At 40.4% G+C, this 25997-nt stretch overlaps 1 protein-coding gene across 2 annotated transcripts in view; it reads right to left on the bottom strand.

The window, feature by feature from the left end:
- LOC124621934 (E3 ubiquitin-protein ligase TRIM33) overlaps nucleotides 1-25663 on the bottom strand; it is a 131610-nt gene extending 105947 nt beyond the window's left edge. For both annotated transcript variants that reach the window (XM_047147442.1, XM_047147443.1), the window contains exons 1-7: nucleotides 24949-25663; nucleotides 24616-24830; nucleotides 24415-24540; nucleotides 12571-12719; nucleotides 12347-12457; nucleotides 8842-9036; nucleotides 8649-8761 (exon numbers count right to left, since the gene is read on the bottom strand). In XM_047147442.1, coding sequence (XP_047003398.1) covers nucleotides 8649-8761; nucleotides 8842-9036; nucleotides 12347-12457; nucleotides 12571-12719; nucleotides 24415-24540; nucleotides 24616-24830; nucleotides 24949-25246 — 1207 coding nt within the window. In that variant the 5' untranslated portion in view covers nucleotides 25247-25663. The remainder of the gene's footprint in view (nucleotides 1-8648; nucleotides 8762-8841; nucleotides 9037-12346; nucleotides 12458-12570; nucleotides 12720-24414; nucleotides 24541-24615; nucleotides 24831-24948) is intronic.
- Nucleotides 25664-25997: the final 334 nt, after the last annotated feature.

The raw sequence follows: 25997 nt of genomic DNA, 5'->3' as shown, positions 1-25997 counted from the left end.
AGCACTCAGCTGCATCTCTCTCTCTCCTCTAACCCAGTACTCTTATTCCAAGATGAAAAAAATTCCTCCATTCCAAATGATAGCATTTGTGTTGTATTTGTATGTATCCCGTCTTTCCCACTGCTCAGCAAGTACCAATTTTTATTTGATTGGGATCAGTATTTTTCACCTAAATTGTTTTATTACTAAGTGAAACTCTGCCAAAGGCTTTTCAGCAATACAGTACATGACATTAACCTCTGCGCCACTGCATGTCTCGATCTCATTGGTGAGCAGAGGGAAGCAGAGTTTCACACAATCACTGCTTGCATAATTAGTGGTAATTTTGATAGAGTAATTTTTCAGTTCTATTGACTGCAAGAACAGTATGGTCATTATATGTGTACTAAGCGAAGATGTCACTAATTCCAAACATTGGTCTGAAGATCATTGTTGTCTTCCTCCAACTTCTGAAATGACTTACCAAGGTAGTTACTGGGGGACCTACATTTTAATTTGGACTCCAAACCATGGTGAAACTAAGCATTTTCACATCAACAAACACTGTCAGTGACAGATAAAAATCCTAGGACTGACTGGGAATAAAGAACAAAGTAAGTTCATATCAAATAGTCAGATTAAATGCTCTTTACATAAGCTGAAATAATTTCAAAGCAAACACAAATAAAGATATATCAACAAAAATAATAAATGTTTGAAACCATAACGTAACTGGATAGATAAAAAATCTACACATTAAGTAGTGGCTGCAGGACATACATATAAAGGTATTTAAATCTGCAAGCTTTTGGAGCCAGTGGTTCCTCATGCTGGCAGAAGGGTTGAAGTGGAAGAAAGGGGTATAAAAGAAAAGGACTGGTGAGGTTTAGGCAATGGGGAGAGCTCAGAAAAGATGCCCAGAACCCTGGGTCAGGAGCCACTTACTGGTCAGGATGAAAAGATAAGACTGATTGTTGGGGACTGCTCTGGACGAGATATGAAATACTGAGAGCTTAAAGGTCGGAGATAAGGTAATAAGCAAGACAGAGATTACTGACAAAACATCACGCATGAGTTAATAAGAGAGAAAAGTGAAGTGAGTAGTTTGTAGTAGAGGTGAGGGTGGGAAAAAATAGACAGGTCATAAAACAAAAGATGTAGAAAATTAAAAGTAGTGAAGAAGGAATTGTTACCGAGAAGAAATCAACGTAAATTAAAGAGAGGTGGATAGTGGAAACCAAGGACATGTTGTAATGTGAGTTTCTCTTAACTTTGGAGTTCTGAGTGGTCTGGGGAAGAAACCAGATAGCACGTATGGTGAAACAGGCACCAATGTCACAATGTCATGTTGTAGAGCATGCTCTGCTACAAGATAATGTGTGTCAAAAGTATGCACCCTCTGCCTACACCCATTCATCCTAACTGATAACTTGGTGGTAGTGATGCCAATGTAAAAGACCAAACAGTGTTTACATAACAGATGGTACCTGACATGTTTCGTTTCATAGGTGGTTCTCCCATTGATAGTACACGTTTTTCCAGTTACAGGGCTGGTATAGGTGGTGGTAGGAGGGTGCATAGGGCAAGTCTTACAGTGTGGTCGTCATAGGGATGGAAGCCACAGCATAGGGAAATGGGTGCGAAGAGGAGCATGGGGTCTGAGGAGAATATTGAGGAGATTGGGAGGGCAACATAAAGCAGAAAGCTACAGTAGGCGTCGTGGGCAAAATGTCAAGACAGAATAGACCCCATTTTAGGGTATGATTTTAGGAATTCATAACCTTGTCAAAGTAGGTGATTAATGCATTCAACACGAGGGTAACACTGAGTGATATGAGGTGTAATACTAAGGATGCCTGGGAAATCTGCTTTTCCACTCGGCTGGTGGGGTAATTACACCCAGTGAATGGTGATGTACTCCTGTATGGAGTCTGCATCTAAACTAGACTCACTCAAGAATTGTGCCCGGCGGGCGCGGCTGCACTCCGCGGGCACAAGGCAGTGTAGTTCAGTGCCCCGTACTCGGCTGTGTGTCGCTAGTGTCAGCATAGGAGTGAGAGGGAGTGAGAGGGAGTGAGAGAGAGAGAGAGAGAGAGAGAGAGAGAGAGAGAGAGAGAGACAGAGCACTGTTCTGTGCTGGACGGTCCCACAGTCAGATCCAACATGCACAAAATAACAGAGGAAGTGCAGCTCTGTAAGTGGCTAATGAGTGGTAAAACAAGCAAACCATTTACTGTTTAGGTAACAATTAGTGTTCATGTGGCAGAATTACTGCACAAAGCTTTACAAAACAATATCCAAAACAAGAATCAAAGAACAACATAGTAGTTTTCTGACCCACAGGTTGATTCTATTAGTATTGCCCATGCGCACTCATCATACGTACAGTAGACATCTTTTGAAATATATATCAATTTCTTAAATGAACTAGTGTCATAAATATTCTATTTTAGAAATAATTTTACATAGGGGATATAGAGTCTCATTCTTCTTATTAGTAGTTACAAGTAAATATTTTTATTGTATTCATGCTACAGCTTTTTGTATCCCTTTTCAGAGTATAGACATCAAATCCTTAGTTTGCTATTTTGTACGCAATAATTTTAATTGATCAAGTTTGAAAACTTATTAAAAAAATAGAGTTAAGGTTGTAAAGACCTTTAATCCTTACAGTCAACATTGTTAAAGAAGACCATTAACTTTTTACATGATTTTATTTTTCGAGGAAATGATTTTGTCTAGGTTTGGTACAATATTCCGGGAGACTGCTAACCTCAAAGAATTTTTATCGCTAAGTAGTGAACGGTTCTTAGTTTTAGCAAACTTTAAAAGAGAGAAAAAGCGCTCACAAATATACGTGAAACCAAACACTGAGGGATTGGCGGCGTGCTTGTGCAAGAAAGGGTACTTCACTCATGGAAAACAGCTGTAAAAGTCGTCCAAAGTTTTACACAAAAGAAAGCGGTCCTTCAGGTGGATATCGCACTGCAGGTCAATTAGCTCTAGTTGAAACACTTGTGAGAAGTCCTTTGTCTGAAAGAAAAACGGGCAAACAAATATATCTAAGGCCGGTTGAAGCTCACTTATTTCTAAAAATCTGTTTTCAAACTCTTCTTGTCATTCGCAAATAATTTTAACATAATCTGAAAAATCTACATCTTCTTTAACGCTGTCTAATGCAGAAAAGTGTCCACAATTCTCCTTGTGCAACTGTTTTTCCCCATTTTTTTTAATCCTCTGCACTAAATCAACAACAAAGTGATTTTGACCTAGGAGTGAAATGTTCAAAGTATTCAAATGACCAGTCAGATCACTCAAAAATGCCAAATTCACACCCACTTAGGATCACGAAGTAATTCTTCTGGATGTCCTTTCATTTCCAAAAAGGTATTGATTTTGTCCCTCAAGGAGAAAAACTGATGAAGTGCATTCCCTCTGGTCAGTGATCTTGCTTCAGCGTGGTAGGGGATGTCCGGGTATTCCACTTCCATATCAGCCACAAATTCTTTAAATTGACGATGTGTGAGTCCATGGGAGTGAAGATAATTAACTGTTGGAACAACTGTGTCCATAATATTTTTATGTTGATAATCTTCGTACAAAGCGTGTCCTGGTGTATGAGACAATGGACTGCCGCGAATAAGGAACAGCTGACTTCAGCCATTTTTGACCTGACGTAACCCAGGAGTCCAGTGCATATCCCTCTTAGTGCAGGGGCTCCATCCATTGTTACACTGATCAGGCGTTCCCATTTTAAACCCACTGACCAAACATGTTTTCCACGGCTAGAAAAATATCCAAACCCATGGGTTGTGTCTCTTAATGTATAAGGCAGAGAAATTCTTCTGTGACACGCATGTTGTCGTCGATGCCCAGAATGAATTTGGCGAACTGAGATATGTTAGCAACATCTTTGGACTCGTTAAGAGTGATAGAAAATTTAATGAAGTTTGCTTCTCTCTCCGTTAATTGCTGCTCCATATCTGAGGCCATATCTTCAACACAGCGAGCAACAGTTTGAGGCGAAAGAGCTATTTTTTCAAATTTTTCCGTAAGGTCTGCTGGACAAATAAAAGCCGCCGAGTTGACCAGGTAATCCTTGATGTGATTCCCAGCCGCAAAGGGTTTCCCTGATTTCGCAATTCTCAGCGAGCATTCGTAACTTGTGCGAAAACTTTGCCCACCTGTTTCCTGCTCCTACCACGGCAATAAAGAAAAAATTATAATTAATTTTGTACAATTATGTTTTTAAAACACTATTATCATTTTAACATTTAATTGTTTCACTATTTGAAACCCAAATAAAAAACTAACAAAAAAAGTTTGTTTTAGGTGCGTTTTTCCTCATTTCCTCTGAAAAGCAGTCATCGACGCTAGCAAGGACAGCGGAATGTGGTCGCAAAATAAATTTTTATCTATTGGAATAGATGTGTTTTAATTAATTATAAACATAGATCAAACTACAACATATCTCTTTCCATCCATCAAAACACAAAAACAAAGAATGACTCTTAATGTCACTTTGCTGTCCAAGAGAGAGTTTGTGATGGCTTTTCAGAAAGTGGGAAAAAGTAATGCACCTGAAACTTTTTCTAATGTCTGTGCGACACAATTTAATGCAACCCAAATATAAAAATCAACAGAAATGTTCCTTGCTGCTGACAATCTGATATTCAATAACTGGCACATTGCTAAATGACATATTATAAAATATAGTTCTATTTATCATCTTTATAAATACTAAAGAGTCATACGATAGGAAAAACTTACTTCATTGTAATGCAGCTTGAAATTTTCTTTTATTTGTTCAAGCTTTGAATGGCGTTCCTCTAGCAACAAATTTTCGAACTGATCTTTGCAATGGGTATTAAAGTGCCGTTAAATCGAGTACTTTTTTTTAATACAAATGGTTCTGATGGCATACTAAATATTTAGCATGATTTTCGACAGCAGTACAAAAAATGTTAATTTCCTAGTCCGGTTTAAATAGTGCGGATCTGCTGCTCCTACTTATTTTGTCTGCTGCTGTGGACCATTCATCTCGATTCACTGTAGCCTTGCATCTGTTGACTAACAGCTTAGTGTTGTATCAATGCCTTTGGCTGCTGCTGGCGAGGTAGTCTGTCTTCCATACGAAGCGCACGTACAGCGGCATGGCGAGACACAGCGAGCAGACCACACAGTCAGCTAAGCGGCACGGCTCGGCCACTGCCACAACATACAAATTCGCTTGGGGCACTGGCCTCGGACGATTGCGGGCGCTAGCACCCCAGGGGCACAGTTTGCACGAGCCTGATCAAAATGAATACTATTTTGCCTTTGAGGGACAAACAAACAGATCAAGAGCACGGCCATGGGAATTAGAAAGGATCCTTCATACGCCGACCTTTTCATGCGCCACTTGGAGCGGGCTTTTCTGGGATCCATATGCCTTCAGACCCTGGTTTGGTTTACATGCATTGATGGCATCTTTGCCATGTGGACTCATTGTGAGGCTGACCTGTTAAAATTCTTGAAATCTCTAAATACATTCTCCCAATTAAATTTCACACAACCCTATTCCAAATCCCATGCCACCTTCCTTGCTGCAGACCTCATCCTCAACTGAGGCTCAGCTACACTCTTCTGTTTACATAAAACAAATTAGGATCACATCTCTTGTCACTCAGTATTATCCTGGTTTTGAATCAGCTATTTCGACAAGGCTTTGACTGCAAGAAATCATTCCCTAAAATGAGGTTCACTCTGTCCCACATTTTTGCTATCACACCTAGAATAGCTTTTCGTCATCCTCACAATCTCTGCAAGATCCTTGTCAGCCCATGGCTCCCATTCCTGTGACCATCCTCACTGTAACACTTGCCATGAGCATCCTTACCACCCACTATATCTGCCCTGTAACTGGCAACATATATACTATCAAACGGAGAACCACCTGTGAAATGACACATCATGTAACAGCTGTCATGTTAATACTGTTTGGTCTTCTACACTGGCATAAACACCATCAAGTTATCAGTTAGGATGAACGGGCATAGACAGAGGATGTATACTGGCAACACACTGAGCTGTGTCAACTCATATTGGTTTCTCTTCCAGGTGACTTCCTCTGCTTGGTTTTTCCCCTGGTCGTCCAGTGGTGCTGCCACCACACTGCAGCCGGTGGGCCAAACTTTCACGGTGTGCAACACTCAGTTGGAAAGCGCTGGGAGGAAGTGCGGGCTCGAGCTGAAGCAATCAGGACAATGGTTGGCTGATTGTGCAGGAAGTGTCCCAAGGCTCAGTTCCATGACAGACTGATGGCTATTGGTTTTCCATCAAAAGTATGTTGCTGCCACTACCTATATTGTTGCCTTCTGTCGAAATGACCTCTTGGTAACAAGCTGTCAGTTGGCGATTCACTTGCAACCTTTCCCCTTGCATGCGATTTTTCGGGAACGGGAACAACCGTTGGTTGGTCGATCATCTCAGTGGATGACAGTACTGGGTTTTTGGCCGTTTCTGGGTTGTGTGTGCCCCTGATTGCTTGCAATTCGTCCCTGTTGCTATACAATGACTGGTTTTAGTACACGTTGCATTGTTGACAAATGTCCTATATTGGTAAGGTGCACTATTTGTCTAGTGAAATTTTTGAATGAGCAGTCAATCTTAACGTTGTCTGTGTGCTGGATTTATGGAGGCTAATTGTTGAAATTATCTCAGATTAATCTTGTGTTTAAATATTACCCTCTTGTTTAAATGTTTGTCATGGGGACAAATAATACTTTAATTGCAGTTATCTTTAATTCTTGGGCTTAAGTGTTATAATATTATTTCAGTGTTTGCCTTTAAATAAAATACAATTAAAAAGGAGTGTGTGTGTGTGTGTGTGTGTGTGTGTGTGTGTGTGTGTGTGTGTGTGTGTGTGTGTGTGTTTTTGGGGGGAGGGGCAAATTTGCACAGGATCAAGTGGGGAATTATTCTTGTGTTTTACCGGTTACTGTCTACATTAATCTAACACTAATATCATGTTGTCAGTTTCGCAGACTGGGCTAGTTAGCCATATTGTATGCCAACCCAGCTACTGTTTTTGTACGAATGGCCAATAAATTGTTCCAGTGTGCTTCACCAGATAGCCGACTTGGCAATGAGAGAGGAGTGGGCATGGTACTAGGACCTCATTGGGACAAATATTCCATGCCGAGTTGCGATTGTGGGTCATCAGGCACTTAAGTTCTTATGCTTATTGCATCACTCAGTCCTGGGGATCATCTAAATTTTCTGTTCATCATTAAACTTGCCCTTGCCTGCCTCCCCTCATGGTATCAAGTCTCAAAATTGTGCATATAGGAAGGTTTCAAGTCATGAGACAGTTACTGAATTTCACCAAGTTAAACTCTATTGGTATAAACATTTATTTGGAATTATTATCAATTTATGCTACTTGCTGTCTCTGTTTTTACATTTGTTGTAATCTTCTCAGCCACCACCGTGGCACAGTTGTTTTGAATCAGGGCATTTACTCACTTAAATTGTTTTGGAAGAATTGTAAAATATCTTGATCTATTTCTGTTAAAGTGCCCCCCTCCCCCACCCTTTTTTTAACGGGATACTTCAAACCTTCAAGGGCTCTGTATTGATCTTGATGTAATCCTTAAAAATTTCTAAGCTTTCTGGTGTTGGATAATTATGGATTTTGGTCTTGTTGTAAATTATTTTCAAAGAGAGAATTTTAAAGTAATTCTAAGCCTCCTGGCACTCTGCCTTTTTTCTATTTTTTTTTATACATTTCAAAGCAAATTTTAAGCCCTTCTGGCACTCCATGATTATTGGTTGTTGTTAACTGGCTTTTTGCTTCATTGCATTGTAAAGGAAAATTCTGAATGTTTTCACAAAATGAATCTAGATGTTTTCAGCCACAAGTGGTGCTGAACCTGAGGCTTGGCCCTTCCATGAGTTCCTGCCACCACCAATGAAAGTCCATTTCACACACAATATCCTGTTGCACAGTGTGCTATATAATATGACAGTCATGACATCGGTGCCTGTTTCAGGCACCAGTTTCTCAGAACTCCGCAGGTGGAAAATCGCGTTACATGTCCTTGTTCCCACCACCCACCCGGCCATACATTAATTTCTTCTAACTAGCCCTTCTTCACTCCCTCTTATTTTTCTGTATCTTTTATTTTCTGAACTGTCTATCTTTTACCTGCCCCCATCTCTACCACTAAAATACACTTCATTTCCACACTTATTAACAGGTGCATGATATTTTGTCAGTGATCTTTGTCTTGCATATTATCCTATCTTCAACATTTAAGCTCCCAGTTTTACAAACCTCGTCTGGTGCAGTCCCCAACAATCAGTCTTTCCTTCTCATCTTGTCCAGTAAGTTGCCGCTGATCTGTGGTTCTGAGTGACTTTTCCAAACTCCCCCCATTTCTTAAACCTCATCAGTCCTTTCCCTTCATCCCTCTTCCTTCCACTTAAACCCTTCTGCCAGACGAAGATGCCACTGGCTCAAAGCTTGCAAATTTCAGTACCTCTATATGTGTATTCTCCTGTCACTGCTTGGTGAGCAGATTCTTTAGCTATCTAATTACAAATAAAGATAGGGATCAGAATGTACCAATATGAGAGTATTATCACATGAAAAGACATATTTAAAAAAAATTAGGGTGAAATCTTACCTTTAATGAGTTCATTAACTTTCTCAGAGGACAAATGAATTCTAACTGGAATTTCTGGATTAGGAATATCAGCCCTTCTACTTTTAATCCTTTGTAAATGATTGGTGACTGCCCTGCAAGATTAAGACAATTACATGATTTATTTTATGGTAAACCTGAGTGCTTTATAGTATGATAATAAAAAAAGAAATACCTTTTGCTAAAGAGCAGGGCCATATCACTGCTCTTATTAAGAGCATTTTTCACAAAATCAATGCAGTGGTCTGTTAACTGAGACAACTGCTCCAGAGCAACCTTTTTATCCATTAGTGTATGCTGCTTATTATCACATATCTCATTCAACTGCAAAATCAATTGCTTTCCTCTGTGATTTATAGCCTTTGTCAGCCTGCACACAAAAAAACAAATGTGAATGATAAGCTTGTCACTCAAATACAGTTACAGTTGTTTTCAGATATTTCTAATATTATGAACAATGACAAATCAAAGCATTTGCTGGAACTACAGCTGCAAGACACTGATATCTCAAACAGTTACCATTACTCTGTTGCTCTAATGACAGAAGTGTTTCCTTGAAGATGTGTAGAGAGAAACTAAACTTGAGATACATTCCTATCACACACAGATTATTTTGCTACAATGAGACAACCACTAAAGCAGCTACTTCAAGAGGCATCAATGTGTTTTGCAACAACAGGCAAGATCGCTCTGTCTCCTTCTTTATTGAGTACTGATGTCCATCAGAGTCTTGTTAAATTATGTAAACTTTATCTGAAGAGACCTGCACACTTACAGTAGAACAATAAGTGCTCTCAGTTCAACAAGAATTGTTCTACAACTGACAAAGACTGCCTTACAATTTGTAAGTTCTGATCAAATTTACTTGGCCATCAAGGCCCTACTGAAAGATCTGTCAGGGTCACAAGCAAAATGGCCATTGAGCTTCAAGGGTACACTGTCACAACGGTAAAGGAAAATGGACGCAAACAAAGCTGCCGAATGCATTTGAAGAACACCTCAGCATAGGTGATATTCCAGTCACCACATCATTATAGGACATGGCTGCTGAACAAAGTGAAGTTACAGAATTGCTAAAGACCATATGAGGTGTTCCCAAAAGTACAGAACCTCTGGCTGGCAGAAATATAATAACTGATCAGGAAGTATAGAAACCTAATCTCATTCATCTCTTTGGTAATGCACAGATTTCTGTCAGTGTTCCCACCTTTGTCAGAAGCACTTCTGGAATATGTCTTTTGAATGGTGATCAGTCAGATCGTCAGTTTCCACATATCGTCTCTTGATCATACTGTTTTTCTTATAGGGTAATTTTCAAATTTGGAAATAACGAAAAGTCACTCAGAGCTGTGTCTAGAGAGAGAGTGCCTGACCAACTACAGGAATGTTGTATTTGGTAAGAAAATTCTGAATCAGACATACTGTACAGCATCAAAAAGGCACTGAAGGACCTCCTAGTTGTATACCTTTGTGATGATTTGGCCATGGAGAGAGTACTCATGATGCACCATCCCATAAAAGTTGAAGGAAATGGTCAACAAGACCTTGCCGCAGACCTAGCAAACTTTTTCTGGCCTCAGGGATGTCAGGTGTTTCCACTGTGATGACCACATCTAGATTTCTGTGTTGAACCTACAAACCCACGTCATAACACCCACAATCAAGCAAGGTGTTAAGAAAGTTGGGGTGACTGCTTGCATTGTCCTGTGTGATTTCCAGACAGCTTTGCTTCTGCTCCATTGTCAGCAGCTGTGGTACGAATTTTGCAGATACTCTCCTCATGCACAATTCATTAGTCAAAATTATATGTACTTATACAGTGCTTAACCCCACACCATTCAAAAGTTCTCGTACTGTGATACAGTGATCTTCCATGACCAAACTCCCCACTTGCTCAATGAAATTGTCATTTTGGCTTGCTGAGTGTTTGCCTGAATGTGGTTTGCTGTTGACTGATGTACAGCCATCTTTGAAGAAGTTGTACCACTCTTTTATCCACGTGTCACACATAGTGTCAACCCCGAAAGCCTGCTGAAACTTGTGAAAGGTTTTCACTTGGATATCATCACACTTCTGGCCAAATTTGATGCAATATCAATGCTGAATTTGTTCCATCATTTTACAACTTACTGGGATCTGACGAGTGCTCACCACATGTATGATACAAAATAAAATGAATTAGACTCCAATGAGATGGAAATTGTTCTTTGGCATTCCAGATCTTAAAGTATTTTTATGACAATCCAACATCAGGTAACTTGGTTTTCTTGCAGAAATTTGACAGAACAAGGTGCCTGCAGGCCTCCATAAGCACTTCCATTGTGACGTTAGTTATGATGTTACGAGACATCACTCAGTCTTCATAAGCAAGTTACATCAACCTATCACTTAATCAATCCTCACAAACAAGTGCTGAAATAGCAGAACAAAAGAAGGGAGGCCATTATTAATAGAGGGCTCTCTTTGCCTGAGCACAAATGAGATGGAATTACAGTGTACATCATTCTGTAGCATTCAGTACATCATGTGATGATCTAAAACTAGTGTCATAAGTAATTTTATATTGCAACATCATCCACAGGAATGGTATATGACAACAATCCACAGACATATTTTAATAACATATTGGCAGATATGTCCCTCAAATTCATGGAGATTGAGTAGAAAGACTAGCACACAGTACAGGTGGTCTTAACATTCATATACATCACAGGATGGCTGCCCAAATGGAACAGAAACAAGGGACATCCTGTGTCCATTGTCTGATGATAATCAAGAAGATCACATCACACAGCTCACTACCAGAACTGTAGAAGCAAGAAACCTGGCTTTCATCTGTACTTCATTACTTCAGCTAAAGGACAAGAGTATAACACTGCAAACAGTGGTCAATTACGTCACAGCTCAGATGACTCAGGACACCCATATGGGAAACTGGGTTATTAAAAACATTAAGAAAACAGTGCTTTGATGCACATAGAAGCCTGTGCTATTTGTTAAAATCCTACAGTAAAAAGACAAAAACACAAGAGACTTCTGTACATTCAACATGAAGATTTGTTAAAGTCCTCAGGTGCAGGAAGAAGATTGAAATTTACTATGTAAAGTTCTTGAAGACATTTGGCATCTGCAATGACGCAATCAGAGCAGTTAGTTACCTTCAAACATCACAATAATGGTGGTAAGGATGTGACAATACAAGTAGACAATTAGAATTATTAAGCACAGTCGTATTACAAACCTTTGTCAACTTCCAGCCTATATTTTGTAGCGCGTTCCATAACATCCACTGAAAAAGCAGATTATCAATTTCCCGAGAGATGAGCTGCAGCCTGTACATCATCCTGTGTAGTGTGAAAGGTACAATCACAGGCCAGTGTGCGCTTGTTCTAAATTTACTGACCCACTGTCAGTATTTGCCATTTAATTAGTAAGTTTTCTTGAAGTTTCCAGAAACCACTCATTAACAAAATGTTTGCATGATAAAACGAACTCTGTGTCTTTTCACAAACACGAACACAATCCGTTTAGAAGGCAGTTCAATTTCTTCTATGCTTTTTACTGTGTTTGCATAATAAATCTGAATTCAGTATTAAAAGTTAGAGAGTTCACTGGCAACCCTACTCTTGCACTTTCTATAAAATGCTGCCAATTTTGGCAATATTAATTTATGTACTTACTTGAAGACTAGATTTTTTATTTCTTCAACAGTAACTTTTTTCTTCTCTAAGATTAGTGTTTGTCGATCATCTATAACTTTCATTGCACTTGTCAACAGCACACGTTTGTAGCTGTAAAAGACATAACAAGCTTCCTGAACAAAACTAGTAAACATGAACAATACACTGTGCTAAAATTAAATGCTGGAGAAAGAAATACAGAATGTTCATAATGTTAAAATTACCTGACTTCTGATAGAAGGCCAGATATAGTTTCCCTTGTTTCAGCTGCAATTTCATGTATAAACTTGTATTTGTGATCTCTGTGGTCAGTTAGCTGACAATCTCGACATGTCAACTTGTCACAGGTTTCACAAAACAAAGATAGCCGCTCCTATAAAGATACATGTATTTTGTAACTGCAACCAAAAGAACACATTCACCACACAACTACAATTTTGTGGACTATATAAAACCACAAATTGACATATTTTCAGTTACTGATATTGTACACCAAACATACAAAATGTATTCATGACACAAAAGAAAATTATGCTAATTTCATGTACCATTAGTCTATGCACATCTTGTACATATGTATTTAAACAGTTAAGAACATTAACAGTCTCCCCCTGCTACATTAATTTTCTGCTAATGTATCTTACTACAAACACAACACTCAAAGGAATAATAACTAAACTATATTATATAGAGCAGTTTTGAAGTTTAGCAATGGGAGACTGCAGGTGACAGATTATATCTTGCTTTCTTGAACATTTAACCTAATTATAATTTCTCTTTGGATGAGAGATTGGTTTAGCAATAGTTGTGGGTAAGTTAACGCCATGAGAAGTCACAATGAAACAGAGAAAAGTGTTACACAGATGTCCATGTTGATTTTTCAGGAAGGAAGAGATGAACAATTTTTTCAAAGAACTATCTCCAGTGCCTGAAACAGACTGTCTACATTTCTCAGTCATTTTCAGATGACTCCGAGGCTTTTTTAAATATGACCTACAGACTAACATCGCTGGCTATTCACACAAGGACTTCAGGTTCAATTCCTGGTGAGAAACTTAGATTTTCCTCACATGGGAATGTCTTCAACTTCAGGTGCCCAAATAAGAAACGTTATATGTAAATAAGGTGTCAAAATGACTGCCACTATGCGTCAGACAAGAGAGTGATACATGTTGGGAGCCATATGTACTCTAGTTTCAGAGGGATAACTACAGCTTCGAAAGTACTAACCACTCACATCAACCATCTACATTGCCGTGACTAAAGTGGTTTCTCACTGCATTCCTTTGACCTTTTATTGAGTGTTTAAGTGTATTCATATTGTGTGGATGATTATATGAGTCCTTGTGCATTTTTACATTTCTTTTGTTATTAAGGAACAGTACAGAACGTAAGGGGATGTTGTCCAACAGACTACACTTCTCGAATAGCACCAATGGTTCTCCTGAGCTTAACGCACTCTTCCATATTGATAGACAACAATCAACAATGTCACATCCCTTTACTACATGCGATTCTGTGAAGAGGTTTGAAATGTAAGCCAGAACACGGACACAAAGACAAGTAATTATGAACTGTAGACCACCACTTTGTTTCCCCTTGTATGTTAAACTGCTGGTTGGTTAGGGGTTAAGGAACTAAACTGTGAGATCATCAGTTCCCCGGTACAATGTTAGTTCACTTAGAGTTATAATATCTGCCAGCAATGTGATCAGATGATTAAAGTACGTAGGAAGGATAAAATCGAGGCACTGAAGGTAATACTGATGCTAGAGCTGAGAAACAATTCACAGAGAAGTAATAGTATGTAGTCCAGGCCGGTACGTAGGTCAGGACAGACAGACAGTATTCCAGGGCTCATCTGTGGCACAGGAAACCCCACCCTAACTGAATACCTTCCCCCCACCCCAATCCCAACTCAATTAAGGGCACAAAGACAGTTACAGAGTAAAGAATGCATCCTAGTCAGGAGATTTCAGTAATGGACATCAGTTTGCTCATTAATAATGAAACAAGGTACAAGAAATAATTTAGGCAGCAAGTGGTGGGGGGGGGGGATCCACCTGTGAGTGTCCCCTAGGACTTTGCATGTGGTGGGAGCTGTGTCTTCCACAGTACTGCCCTTGATCCATTACAGTAAAAGTATTAATGAGTTAAAGAAGAGAACAGCATCCACCGTTCAACAGAAAAAGAGGGTGTGGCAGAAAACACAGGGAACTGCATCTAAAAGTAATTAAAAGGAGTGAAAGAAGAGTGACAGAGGTACCTGGCAAAGGAGGTGTGGTCGGGGTCTGACAGACCCAGCATGTGGCAGGCAACACCTCAACCCCAACTACGCAGCCCACATCCTGGAGGTAGTTTGGCATTTTAAGGGGTTAATTCTGAGAATAAATACCACTCGCACAGAGAAAATAGAGAACCAGTTCAATTGGCCAAGCCATCAATATTAGAGGCAAAGAATCTGGAAGATCACATTTGGAGAATCACAGGAAGAGGTCTTTCCACAAGGATATGTATGAGCTACTGTATATAAGGCTCCACAACCATATTGTAGGAGTGTCTCATTACATAAAATAACACTATGAGTTAAGTCTGGTATGACTGATGTGGTGCAACACAGGACAGTGGATTCGTTAAGGTGGAACGGAAGGAGAAGCGCAATGCACCAGTAGTCTCCTCTAGAGTGTGCAGTTTACCAGAGGGGACATTAGCCCACCAGATGTTCTATCTCTGAATGAGGAGAGGCCTTATATGCACCCGAAAATCCACACCTGGTATTGTCAAAATGAATGCTGGGCAGCTAATCGCTTCTCAACCAAATGGTTGACCAGTCTGTTCGCTGGGATACCCACACAACTTGTGACCCAAATCAACTCCTTGTCTCAACTGACTACTCGAGACAAGTGCATCTACTGCTGTGCCCCTGGCGTTATATTCCCGTATTGAGTCTTGTTTGCTTTGAGAGGTCACTTTTGTTCAAAAGTTAGCACCAAAATTGCTAATGTAGTGACAGTTGTTTGTTTTGTTGTGCAGTTTGGCATTTGAGTGGTGAAAGTGGGATTATGAGGGACTTTCCTTTTTATAGAAAAATCAAAATGTAGTAACAAACAATGACAACAGAGTTTATTAATGACCGAAGCAGATTTCATAGTGGAAGTTCTTGTCAACAGTCTTGTGGTAAATTCTCTACTGTCATAAAAACATATGCAAGAATTTTCTATAGAAAATACATTCTTGCAAACACATCACACAATATTGAGAACACAGTAAATAGTACCTTTTTGCATTACCCTTTGTATCTTGTTTCCTTGCTAAGTGCCAAATAAAAAAATTATTTTTCTCATCCAATAAATCAGACATTTTCACTATTGAAATAACTTTCATTACATTTTTATTTTTGCATAGTACAGTTTTATTCTCTGTAAAAAGTAGATATTTTTGTTTTCAGATATTTTGTCTCTCTTGTAGGAGAATACGAGTAGGAAAAAATACCAGGACGTCATGTAACTTTTCAATGTGCCACAAATACAAAGAAAACAACATAATAAGAATTATTTTTGGAACACAACCTACGATCAGCATAGAGACAGAAGTGATGACACTTACTGCAGGACCTGACCATCATTTTGCAGGACAATGCTCAAGCACGTACAGTGCAAGCTGTTACTGATTCGTTTGATTGATGGGGTTGCTAAGTGCTACACCACCTGCTGCACTCACCTGACTTAAGCCCTCGTAAGTTCAACTCTATTTCTAAACTGAAGGAAACACTTCACGGCACTTGCTTCAAAACTGCTACAAATTCGTCAGGCAATAGACCGTGCCACTCGAACTGTCAACACAACTGGCACTGCTAAGAGTATCCTGCGACTTCCACATCGCTGGCAACGGGTTATACACAATGCTGGTGACTACTTTGAAGGTCAGTAAAACTTTGAAACGTGTCTATTTTATAAGAGCTGCAAATAAATAGTTGCCACTATTAAAGTTCCAACCCTCGTAGATCACTGACATCAGAGACACACTCATGCCACGGTTGGTTGCCGATTTACATGCATGCACAAAAGGCGCATGCACTTCGAGTAGTTGATCTTGACCAGCAAGTCGCTCGTGTAAAACGGTCTTATCATCGATCAATGGCCTGTAGACTGCTCACTGAGTCAATATGAATTAAGATGTGTTTGAGGGAGTCTTTTTAGTAAAACATAAGGCTATGATAATGGGTATTGGTTCTGTCATAAAAACATGAAATGTTCCATGCAACAAATCTTGTTCCTGACTGGTTGGGGATGAAAAGTATATCAAATACTACCCTTCGTTTTAAAGGTAACAGTGTAAATGATGGCAGCACCTTGATCCTCTAGAAGAACGAAAGGGATAAATCCCACAGGATCATGGGAGTGACTGAAATTTTAAAACCTTGAAACAAATCAATACTAATACCTGGTCTGGATGCCGAACAAGGAGGGGGGGGGGGGGGGGGGGAGGAGGTTAGGTGGAGGTCTTGTCAGAGGACCTTGAGGTTCATTCAAGCAGGTAATTTCACTCAATGGTGGGAGTCAGGTCGCTGACGCCCCCTTGTATCCAAAAATAATGTGATAAGTTCGATGATTAATAGAGTGTTGATCCATAAACCTGGTAAATGGAGTCCAATCAGGATGAGACAAGGGACTAGGGCCAAACAACTATAGGTGAGTGAAGTGCTATCTGTACGAATGCATGCTTTTGCGGCGATATTCATTAATAAAACATTCATGGGTTTCAAGCCGCGTCAAGTGGTTTACTGCCTACGAGCCTTCGGCAGAGACCTCCTCTGCCATTGTCAAGTGGATGACTGTCGTGTGGTTGTCACTGCCATGCTTATGTAGCCGCGCCATCACTCGTGACGAGACTGGTGCTTGGTCCCACACCATATATGGTAATGTTTTGGCCGCGCAACGGTTGGGCCCACTTCAACTCCCTAAACACCAGATCCCACGCTGTACTCAGAACAATCTGGCCGACATAGAACTGCCCACAACCACACGATATCTTGTAAATTCCTGGCGTTCTGAGGCCTACATCGTCTTTCACAGGTTTCATTACTTTCTAGAGGGCTGAAGATTGTGTCTATTTTATGCCTCTTCAGGAGCCAACTAATCTTCCCTGTTGTCAAACCACAAAAAGGTAAGAATGCAACCTGCTTGGTGTCTTCTTCAGAGGTCTTTTTCCTTTAAGGCTTGGATAACACTCCTTGTGAGATCTGTTTGTTGTCATAACCATTTTCCTTAAAAATTTTGCGTAACTGTCTCAATTCTCTCGACAAGTTTTCAGCATCTGGGACAGTTTCAGCTCGATGTACTAAGGTCCTCCGAACTGACTATTTCTGTGGTGGGTGATGGAAGCTGGTGGTGTGCAGATACCGATCCATGTGGGTGAGCTAGCGGTAAATGCTCTGACCTAGAGACCCATTGGGTTTACGGCGGACAAGCACGTCAAAGAACGGCAGGGAACCCTCCTTCTCTACTTCCATTGTGAAGTTGATGTGGTCGTGGATGCTGTTGAGGTGCTCCAGGAACTCTTCTAACTTTTTTTGTCCATGTGGCCAAATGACGAAAGTATCGTCAACGTAGCGATAAAAACAGCTCGGCTTTGCAGGAGCCGTGTCCAAGGCGATGTCTTCGAAATGCTACATAAAGAGGTTGGCTACTACTGGAGCTAATGGACTTCCCATTGCCATGCCGTCAGTTTGGTTAAAATATTCTCCATCACGTATGAAATATGAGGACGCAGAGTGTGCTTAAATAAATCCATGATGGTGTCCTCAAAGAGCTGGGACAGCAAGTCAATAGTCTGTGATGGGGACACACGTGAATAAAGAAACCACATCGAAGCTAACCATAATATCCCCTTCAGCAAGTTGCAGACCTTTAATCTGACTGATGAAGTCTGCCGTATTCTTTGTATGGTGTCCACAGCATCCAACGTCTGTAAAGAGGAGGCTGGTCAGATGTTTAGCAAGTTTATAGGTCGGCGATTCGATGGTACTCACTATCGGCCTCAACAGTGTGTACTTCTTATGCACCTTTGGCAGACCATAGAACGTGGGCAGACTTGGTGCCTTGGGGAGGATGACCGTTTGTGAAGCTCTGAAGTCTTCCTCACTATTCTGGATTTTTGGTCCCGAGGTAATTTTTGGTATGTGTCTTCCTCCAACATCCATCTGATTTTTGCGTCATAGTCGACTCGTTCAATTAAGACGGCAGAAATGCCCTTGTCAGCTGGTAGGACGACGACGAGAGGATCATTCCAGAGAGCATGGAGGCCACTGCGTTCAGCTCTAGTCATGTCTGAAGCTGGTGGTTTGGATTTTAAAAGAACATGGCTCGTTTTCCTCAGCTACATCACTCGGATACCTACGAACCGCTTGTTCAACACCACTCAATATGTCAGCGAAGGGGATGCTTCGTGGTGAAGGAGCAAAGCTACGTCCCTTCTTAAGTGCTGAGATGGCACCTGCGTTGATGGTTCATGCTGTCATGTTGATCACAGCATGTTCCGTAGCTTTATGTTCTGCTCCATGTTGTTTCAGTGAAAGCCTACTGAATTTCCCTTTCTGCTTCTCCATTGCTCTCTGTCTCGATGATGTTTGCTGCGCAACTGTTGCTGCACAGAGTGTTATAAGCTTCCACAAGCAGCTAGTCTTTAGTCGAGTGTGGTCTCAGCTCTCCGAGACTGCAGACGTGTGAGCAAGTTGTGTGTGTGTGTGTGTGTGTGTGTGTGTGTGTGTGTGTGTGTGTGTGTGTGTGTGTGTGTGTGTGTGTGTGTGTCTCTACTGCTGACAAAGGCCTTAATGGTCGAAAGCTTTGATTGTGTGAATCTTTTTATTGTGCCTATCGCGACTCAGCATCTCCGCTATATGGTGAGTAGCAACTTTCCTTCTCTGGTATTGTTACATTCCATCCTGGATTTTCTAGTGTTTGCTTTAGTTGATAAAAATAATATGGAGAAGCCAAGTCAGCTCACAGCAGTCTCAAAAATTGGGACTGTACAACAACAACCAAGCACTGGGAGTTCTGCATCAGGATGACTGTTGTATGACAACAGAAAACCATCACCCGCATTTTTGCAGGAAGGAACTGAAAACCATAGGAAAGGGTACAATTGGGGGTTCTTTGGATGGTGCCTTGGAGCTGGCGTTCACCCATGACAGCAGGATGGTGAGCTATACCAAATGCAAAAGGTGTTAACATGGGTAATCAATGGCACAATGGAGGGCACTAGCCAATTGATGGTGATGAGAAACGGTGTAAAGTTCAGCAAAGAGCCCTGTGGGATGCCATTCTCTAGGACCCTTGGGAGCTGAGTGTTATACAATTCTTAACCTGAAAAAACAGGTGGGACAAAACCTGAAGAGTAAAAATCAGTAGTGAGCCTCGGAAGTCCCAGTCACAGCAGTTAAATAGAAAGTGATGGTGCCAATCAGTATCATATGCCTTATGCAAGTCAAAAAAGACTGCAATGGGGTGTTGATATTTAGATAAAGCCTATAAGGCTGCCATTACCAACTTGAGCAGGTGGTTGGCAGTGGAACATCCCTCCCAGAAACCACAATAATGAAGGGACAAAAGGCTCCGAGATTCGAGAACCCCGTATAATTGGCGAACAGTTTGCAAAGCATGTAGGTGAGACTAATTACGTCATAGCTGCTGAATGACATTGTGTTTCTGCCTGATTTTAGGATTTGGATGATGATACCACCTACCACTGTGAAGAGAGACACCTTCAAACCAAATACAGCCGAAAATCCCAAGTGAACAGAGCCTTTGAGTAACTTTTGGAAGTTGCATCATCTGATTATGAACTGAATCATGGTCCGGGCCTGTAGGGTGTGAGGAGGTAAGAGCCGGAAGCAGTTTCCAGTCAGTCAAGGGTTCATTATATTATTTGGTGTAGCTTGGGAAGGGGGGTGAGTGAGGTGGGGGACTGAAGGATAGGGAGATGTCCTCAACTGGTTATTTAGGCATGCAAAATATAGCCAGGAAACAAGAGGATGCCAATGCTTTCACAAAGTGGGTCGCAAGGTGTTCATTGAGAACTGACACACTGGTAGAAACACCATCCTGAAGGATGAGACTGGGAATATTTGTTGATCTTTGGCAGCCCAGAAGGCTATACAGAGCTTGGCCAACACCTGAGAGGGAAAGGCATACATTCCCAAGGAGGAGACCTAGTTCTCCCAGCATTCCTTCTTTCTGTGTTTAATTAGGTAGCAAGCCTTAGTGCTTGATTAAAAGTGAGGAGGGGAGTCTGTGATGAAGGATGTCACTTGAGACATTGCAGGACCTTTTGCAATCCTGAATAGTAGTTACAATGTTTTTGGTCAACCATGGCACCGGCCGATGGCCGATCGGACTTGTAGAAACGGGAATAGCAGTTCCAGTGGCACAGTTGATTGCCTCAGAAATGTCTTCCACAACCTTGTCGATGCAAACTGACAGAGCGGGGATGAAAGTGCCAACAGAGGCGAACAACTGCCAGATAGCTCTTTGAAATGCCCATTGAGGTAACTGGTTCACTAGGTAGTGACAAGGAAGTGACAGGATCACTGGAAGGTGTCACTGTCAGAAAGATCATCGTGTAGCAACCACTGGTGCAAAGCCACAAATTTGGGGAAGAGGTCGTAAGGCCAATAGCCAAAAAGGGGCCACGGGGTGCACAGAAGCCATCACTGAGTAGAGACAGATCAAAATCAGAAAGAAGCTAGTCAAACAGAAGGCCCCTAAAGGAAGTTGTACTTCCCCACATAGACTGGTATGCATTGATATACCCAAGTAGGACAAAAAGAGTTTGGCCTGCCTTGAAGTAAATAAACATTACAAATGGTGATTGCTGGTGTCATTTGCACACCCCACCTACTTCAACGTTTTCAAACCCAAATCTACCCCTGCCCTCCTTTCTCATGATTCCTGAGACCGATCTTCAGGAATCACTCTCCGCACCTGGCCAGAGAAACAGCTTTGACTTTTGGCATCTACCAGAGGTAGGTCTCCCTCTTGGGACCCCTCTCCCTGGAAATCCACAGGTCAGAGGCCAAAATCAGCTAGTGACTGAAGGAGTTGTGAACTCTGGGTCCGAGAGGTACCTGTTCTTCCTCTCTTTTTTACACTCACATTAGAGATGCTCCAAAAGTTGCAAAAGAGGAGGAGGAGGAGGAGGAGGAGGAGGAGGAGGAGGAGGAGAAGAAGAAGAAGAAGAAGAAGAAGAAATCGCGAGTGAAGGCTTCTCCTGTGACTCTGGAGGTACCAGCTTCCCCCATGTCATTGATTCTGAACCAATGTTCATTGTGTCATTCCACCTCCCACTGCAACAGACAGTTGCCCTGGCATGTGATATGTCTTTCTGGTCCCTTTACACCTAATGAGGACACCTTCAACATGGTGATCCATTGGAAATGTTATGGATATTGTTGTTACCTGTTTTCTTTTGTTCTGCACTTTGTGTTGCTCTCCAAGAACACATTTTGCTGATGACAGTTTCCCAGCACTTCGAGATTACTGTGCATTCTGTCAGAACTGTACTGGCCCCAAGAGGACATGTCGAGGGGTCTGTACATTGATTCCCACAGATGTCATCTGTGAGCAGTTTTTCACCATGTCAACTGGATGCTTGGGTTAACAATTTTTCCTTGTCTCAGGATAAGACGGGCAGCCAGTTCATTTATATGATTGTATCTTCTTATCTTTTGCACAATATAGTAAATGATTTATGTCTTAAGCATAAGCATTAGAAAGATCTCATGAGCAGAGGGATTGCATGTCACACTTACACACAACAACATAACTTTTTTGTAACTTCTAATCTCTCTGGAGATCAAGGTCTCTGAAACATAACTACTTGTACTGTATTCAAAGTTTTATGTGCAGTAATAGTCACTGGTATGTTACCTAGTTTTTCACCTGTCTGAAGTGCTCGAGATAGTGCAACAGAAGAGACTTTAATCAAGACTGCCCATTTTGCAAATTACTTCACAGTCTTACGTAGACGCTAAATGTAGACATAGTAGCTACTAAGATTATAGAAGTTGAAAAGTAGAGGAGGACTCTAGAGTATTAAATGAGGTATTAAGAAGTGAGAGTGAAGTGTAAAATAGATTTTTATTTTACCAGAAAATATTTAATTATAATGCACATAAAGACGTATACTAGGGCAATGAACCATGAGGCCTACTCAAAGGATAAGGGAGATGTACCCAACATTTGCTAAGGATATAGGGCAGGCGTACCTACATAGAGTAAGGATGTCCTGTGGCCTGATGAATAGGGATGTTTTATAAAGAGGCGTACCTACCAGGACGGAAGGAGGAAGTGCACTCATAGGGTCAACTCACATGTAAGGTATAGGTACTGATCCTAGGGGAAAAGGACAGTATCATGACAAGTAACACATTTAATAGGAATTATTCTGGTAAGTTTGAATTTTATACACCACTAGCTTTTTTAGGCCTATGTTTTATGTGAGTTTACAAGTGTTGAAAAGAACACTTTCAGTTGCTCAGAGTACCTCCAGACTACAAACTACTATAAATAATGATACTATTAAGTACTAAGGAAAAAATAGTACAAGGAATTACCTAGAATAAAGTACTCAAGTGTCATAAACTACTGGAGCTTACAATTGTAAACTATAGGTTTCGTCCCTACAATTCCTAGATATAAGAAAACAAACTTCAACATTGATTGAAATGTTCACATTTTATAATTAAAGAAAAACGAAAAAAATAAGGAATAGCTAAATAATACGAAAAAGGGTATTCACGGTTATGAAAGGAACAAGGTATACTGTTGAAATATGAATTGTTGTTTTATGTGATATAATGTACATAATGATTGTATATAAAGTATCGTGTGTTCGATCTGAGCGGGGGAATATGTAGTGCTTCATGAATTTCTGCGTAAATTCTAGAACCACGTGGCTTTCCTCCGTCTCAAACACATGACATTTTAAACAGAAGTGAGAGAGAGACAAATCTGACCTACAGTGCATGGCATGTTTGTGTGTGCAGATCTAAAAACAGTCACGAGCGAAATGCGGACGCAGCCGCTAACAAGTACCTGCTGTACGATCCATAGAGTTTCAGTGTATTTGTAGAGAAGAACAAGGAGTGTTTATGTATTATTCTGTGCGTTTAGCGACTGTGATGATTGTTAACGACAAATGAAGAAATGAAATTAGACTTATAAGTAATTCATGTGTTGGAGTTGCTAGTAGCAAGACACGTTCATAAATTATATGGTTGTTAAACCAACGCTATTGTAAATGTATTTAATCGAGTCTAATGTGAGACTAATCAGTTGACTTGCAAACTTCTGAACATTTATGTGAGAAATGGTGAATTTGTCTTTGTGGAAGTTGAAATATAACAAGATTAAATTAAAAGTATTCTGCGACTATCCACTTATTTCATGAGTAGAGAGAGAGAGAGAGAGAGAGAGAGAGAGAGAGAGAGAGAGAGAGAGAGAGAGAGAGAGAAGATGGGTAAATTCACTTGACCAGCTTTATTCTGCAGAGAAGAAGTTTTTGGAGATCGACTATCCAGAGAGGAAGATCAGCTGTGCACACCAAGTCAACTGATGTGAGAGCAGTGTGAATTTGCAAATCAGCTCCACATCGACTCTTGTCATCTAGAGCGTTAGAGAACCTTCTTATGCTGTCTTGACTACAGCCCTACACAATGTATTTGTGCTCATTTAAAACTATCACAGTTCATCTTTCAAAGCTGAATTGGGTTATAAGTAACACGTTTTCTATAGGCTTAGGCTAAATATTTTGCTTTCTAACTACAGACACATGTTGTATCTGAATTTTTACTAGTATTATTAAGCTACTTTAGTTGCCGAGATTCATTTATTTCCTTACTTAACTATAACAGCTGCAGCAGAAAAGAGTTCACTAAAGATTGTTGATGTCTTGAATATATCTCACAAAACACAAATTAAAAGGTGTGCGCTGAGCACTACGCGGAAAACTGATATGAAAACCACATATTCATGTAGTTTATAAAAGACTTACAATATTACACCTCATACCTGTCTATGCACAGCACAGTAGAGACTTCTGGGGGCATTCGTAACAGCTGAAGCTTGATTGTCATTTTCTGCCTCTTCCTTTGGCTTTATGGTATGTTCTTTCGTAATTTTTAAACGTTGATGTGCCTACATCAAAGGTTCATTAAGTACATAATATTTCTTCCGTTACACAACAGTGAATAATTAAAAACATATGATTACCTGAACACAACCATCACAAATATATTCAGAGCACTCCACACACCAACTTGTGACAATGGAATTATCTAAACAACTTGTGCACTTCTGGTCACTAACTTTAGAAGAGCCTTGACCATTTTCATTGTCACCCTCTGCTTCCAAGAGAAACTGGTTTTCAATTATGTTGGCAGCATAACAGTGAACACGACATATGGGGCACACCACATTACTATTCTCTGCAATATAAGAAGAGCACTTGTAGAAAATTGTTTAAAAACCTAATTCCAAAATTTAAAGCGCTATTTCGATTTAGTTACTATGCTGTTGATTAACGTAAACAAAATATAATCTTACCAACTACTTCAACGTCAAGTTGCTCCTGTTCGTTAAATTTTAATGACAAGCAAGAAGAACAACTGGCGTGAAGACAATCTAAAAGTTTCGGAGCGTCTCCGGACGATAACACATGTTGGCAAAAAACACATTTTGTATTGCACCAAGGGTTTCCAGTTGGGTTGTCACCAGTTGTTGGACTAGGTATAGTATCTTCACTACAGTCGTTCATCTGTTTGTCCGAGGTTACTGATGCATGAGTGTTATTCTCGTTTGCTTCTTGTTTCACAACAGCGATAACTTGTTCTTGCCTATCCATTTCCCCGACTAAAAATCTTCTGTCACGCTTCGGTTCAAAATTCGCGACCTAAGCCATCAATGTAAACAACTCAGTATCGGTATGCAGGCCAGTCACTGCGGTAACACACTTTCCACTACTACTCTCAGTTATATGAACGCAAATATGATTTTTAAAATAATTACGGCTTTCTGATACAATTCATCATTTATACGGCATTTCTGACAACAGCCATTTCTCCGTGCGGCCGTGCCAGGGATTTAAGAAGGTCGAATTAGCGTTAAACGCATGGACTTCAGAGCGATAATAACAGCATTATAGACACATAAGTCATCTATGTTTTCAAATTAATGTAAATAGTCGTCCCACGTATCATTAACTCATTCCATCCTGTCAATATCCTACATTTTCATACCGCCAAAACACCACCTACCACCATCTAATTCCTCTTATCGATATATTCCATGGTCGATATAACCAAACTCACTTCCTGCAATTGCAACTACACTCCGACCGTTTCAAATATCGATATTATCGATTAAACCGAGTTCCGATTCGCATGCAGATAATAATTGCGGCGCGTAATTAATCATGACAGGGTGTACCACACTGTTGTACATGACTGATAGAATGTTATAAAACTAAACTATCTTTAAATTCTTAGTGTAATCAAGTTGTTCTTGATTATTTCACTGCAAAATAATTGATTTATTGATTGCAGACGACATTCAGACACTATCATAGCTGAGTAACTGGATATTTCGTTACATGA

Source organism: Schistocerca americana, chromosome 7, assembly GCF_021461395.2.
Source record: "Schistocerca americana isolate TAMUIC-IGC-003095 chromosome 7, iqSchAmer2.1, whole genome shotgun sequence".
In the NCBI taxonomy this organism is placed as follows: Eukaryota; Metazoa; Arthropoda; class Insecta; order Orthoptera; family Acrididae; genus Schistocerca; species Schistocerca americana.
This window is presented reverse-complemented; position numbering and strand designations above follow the sequence as displayed.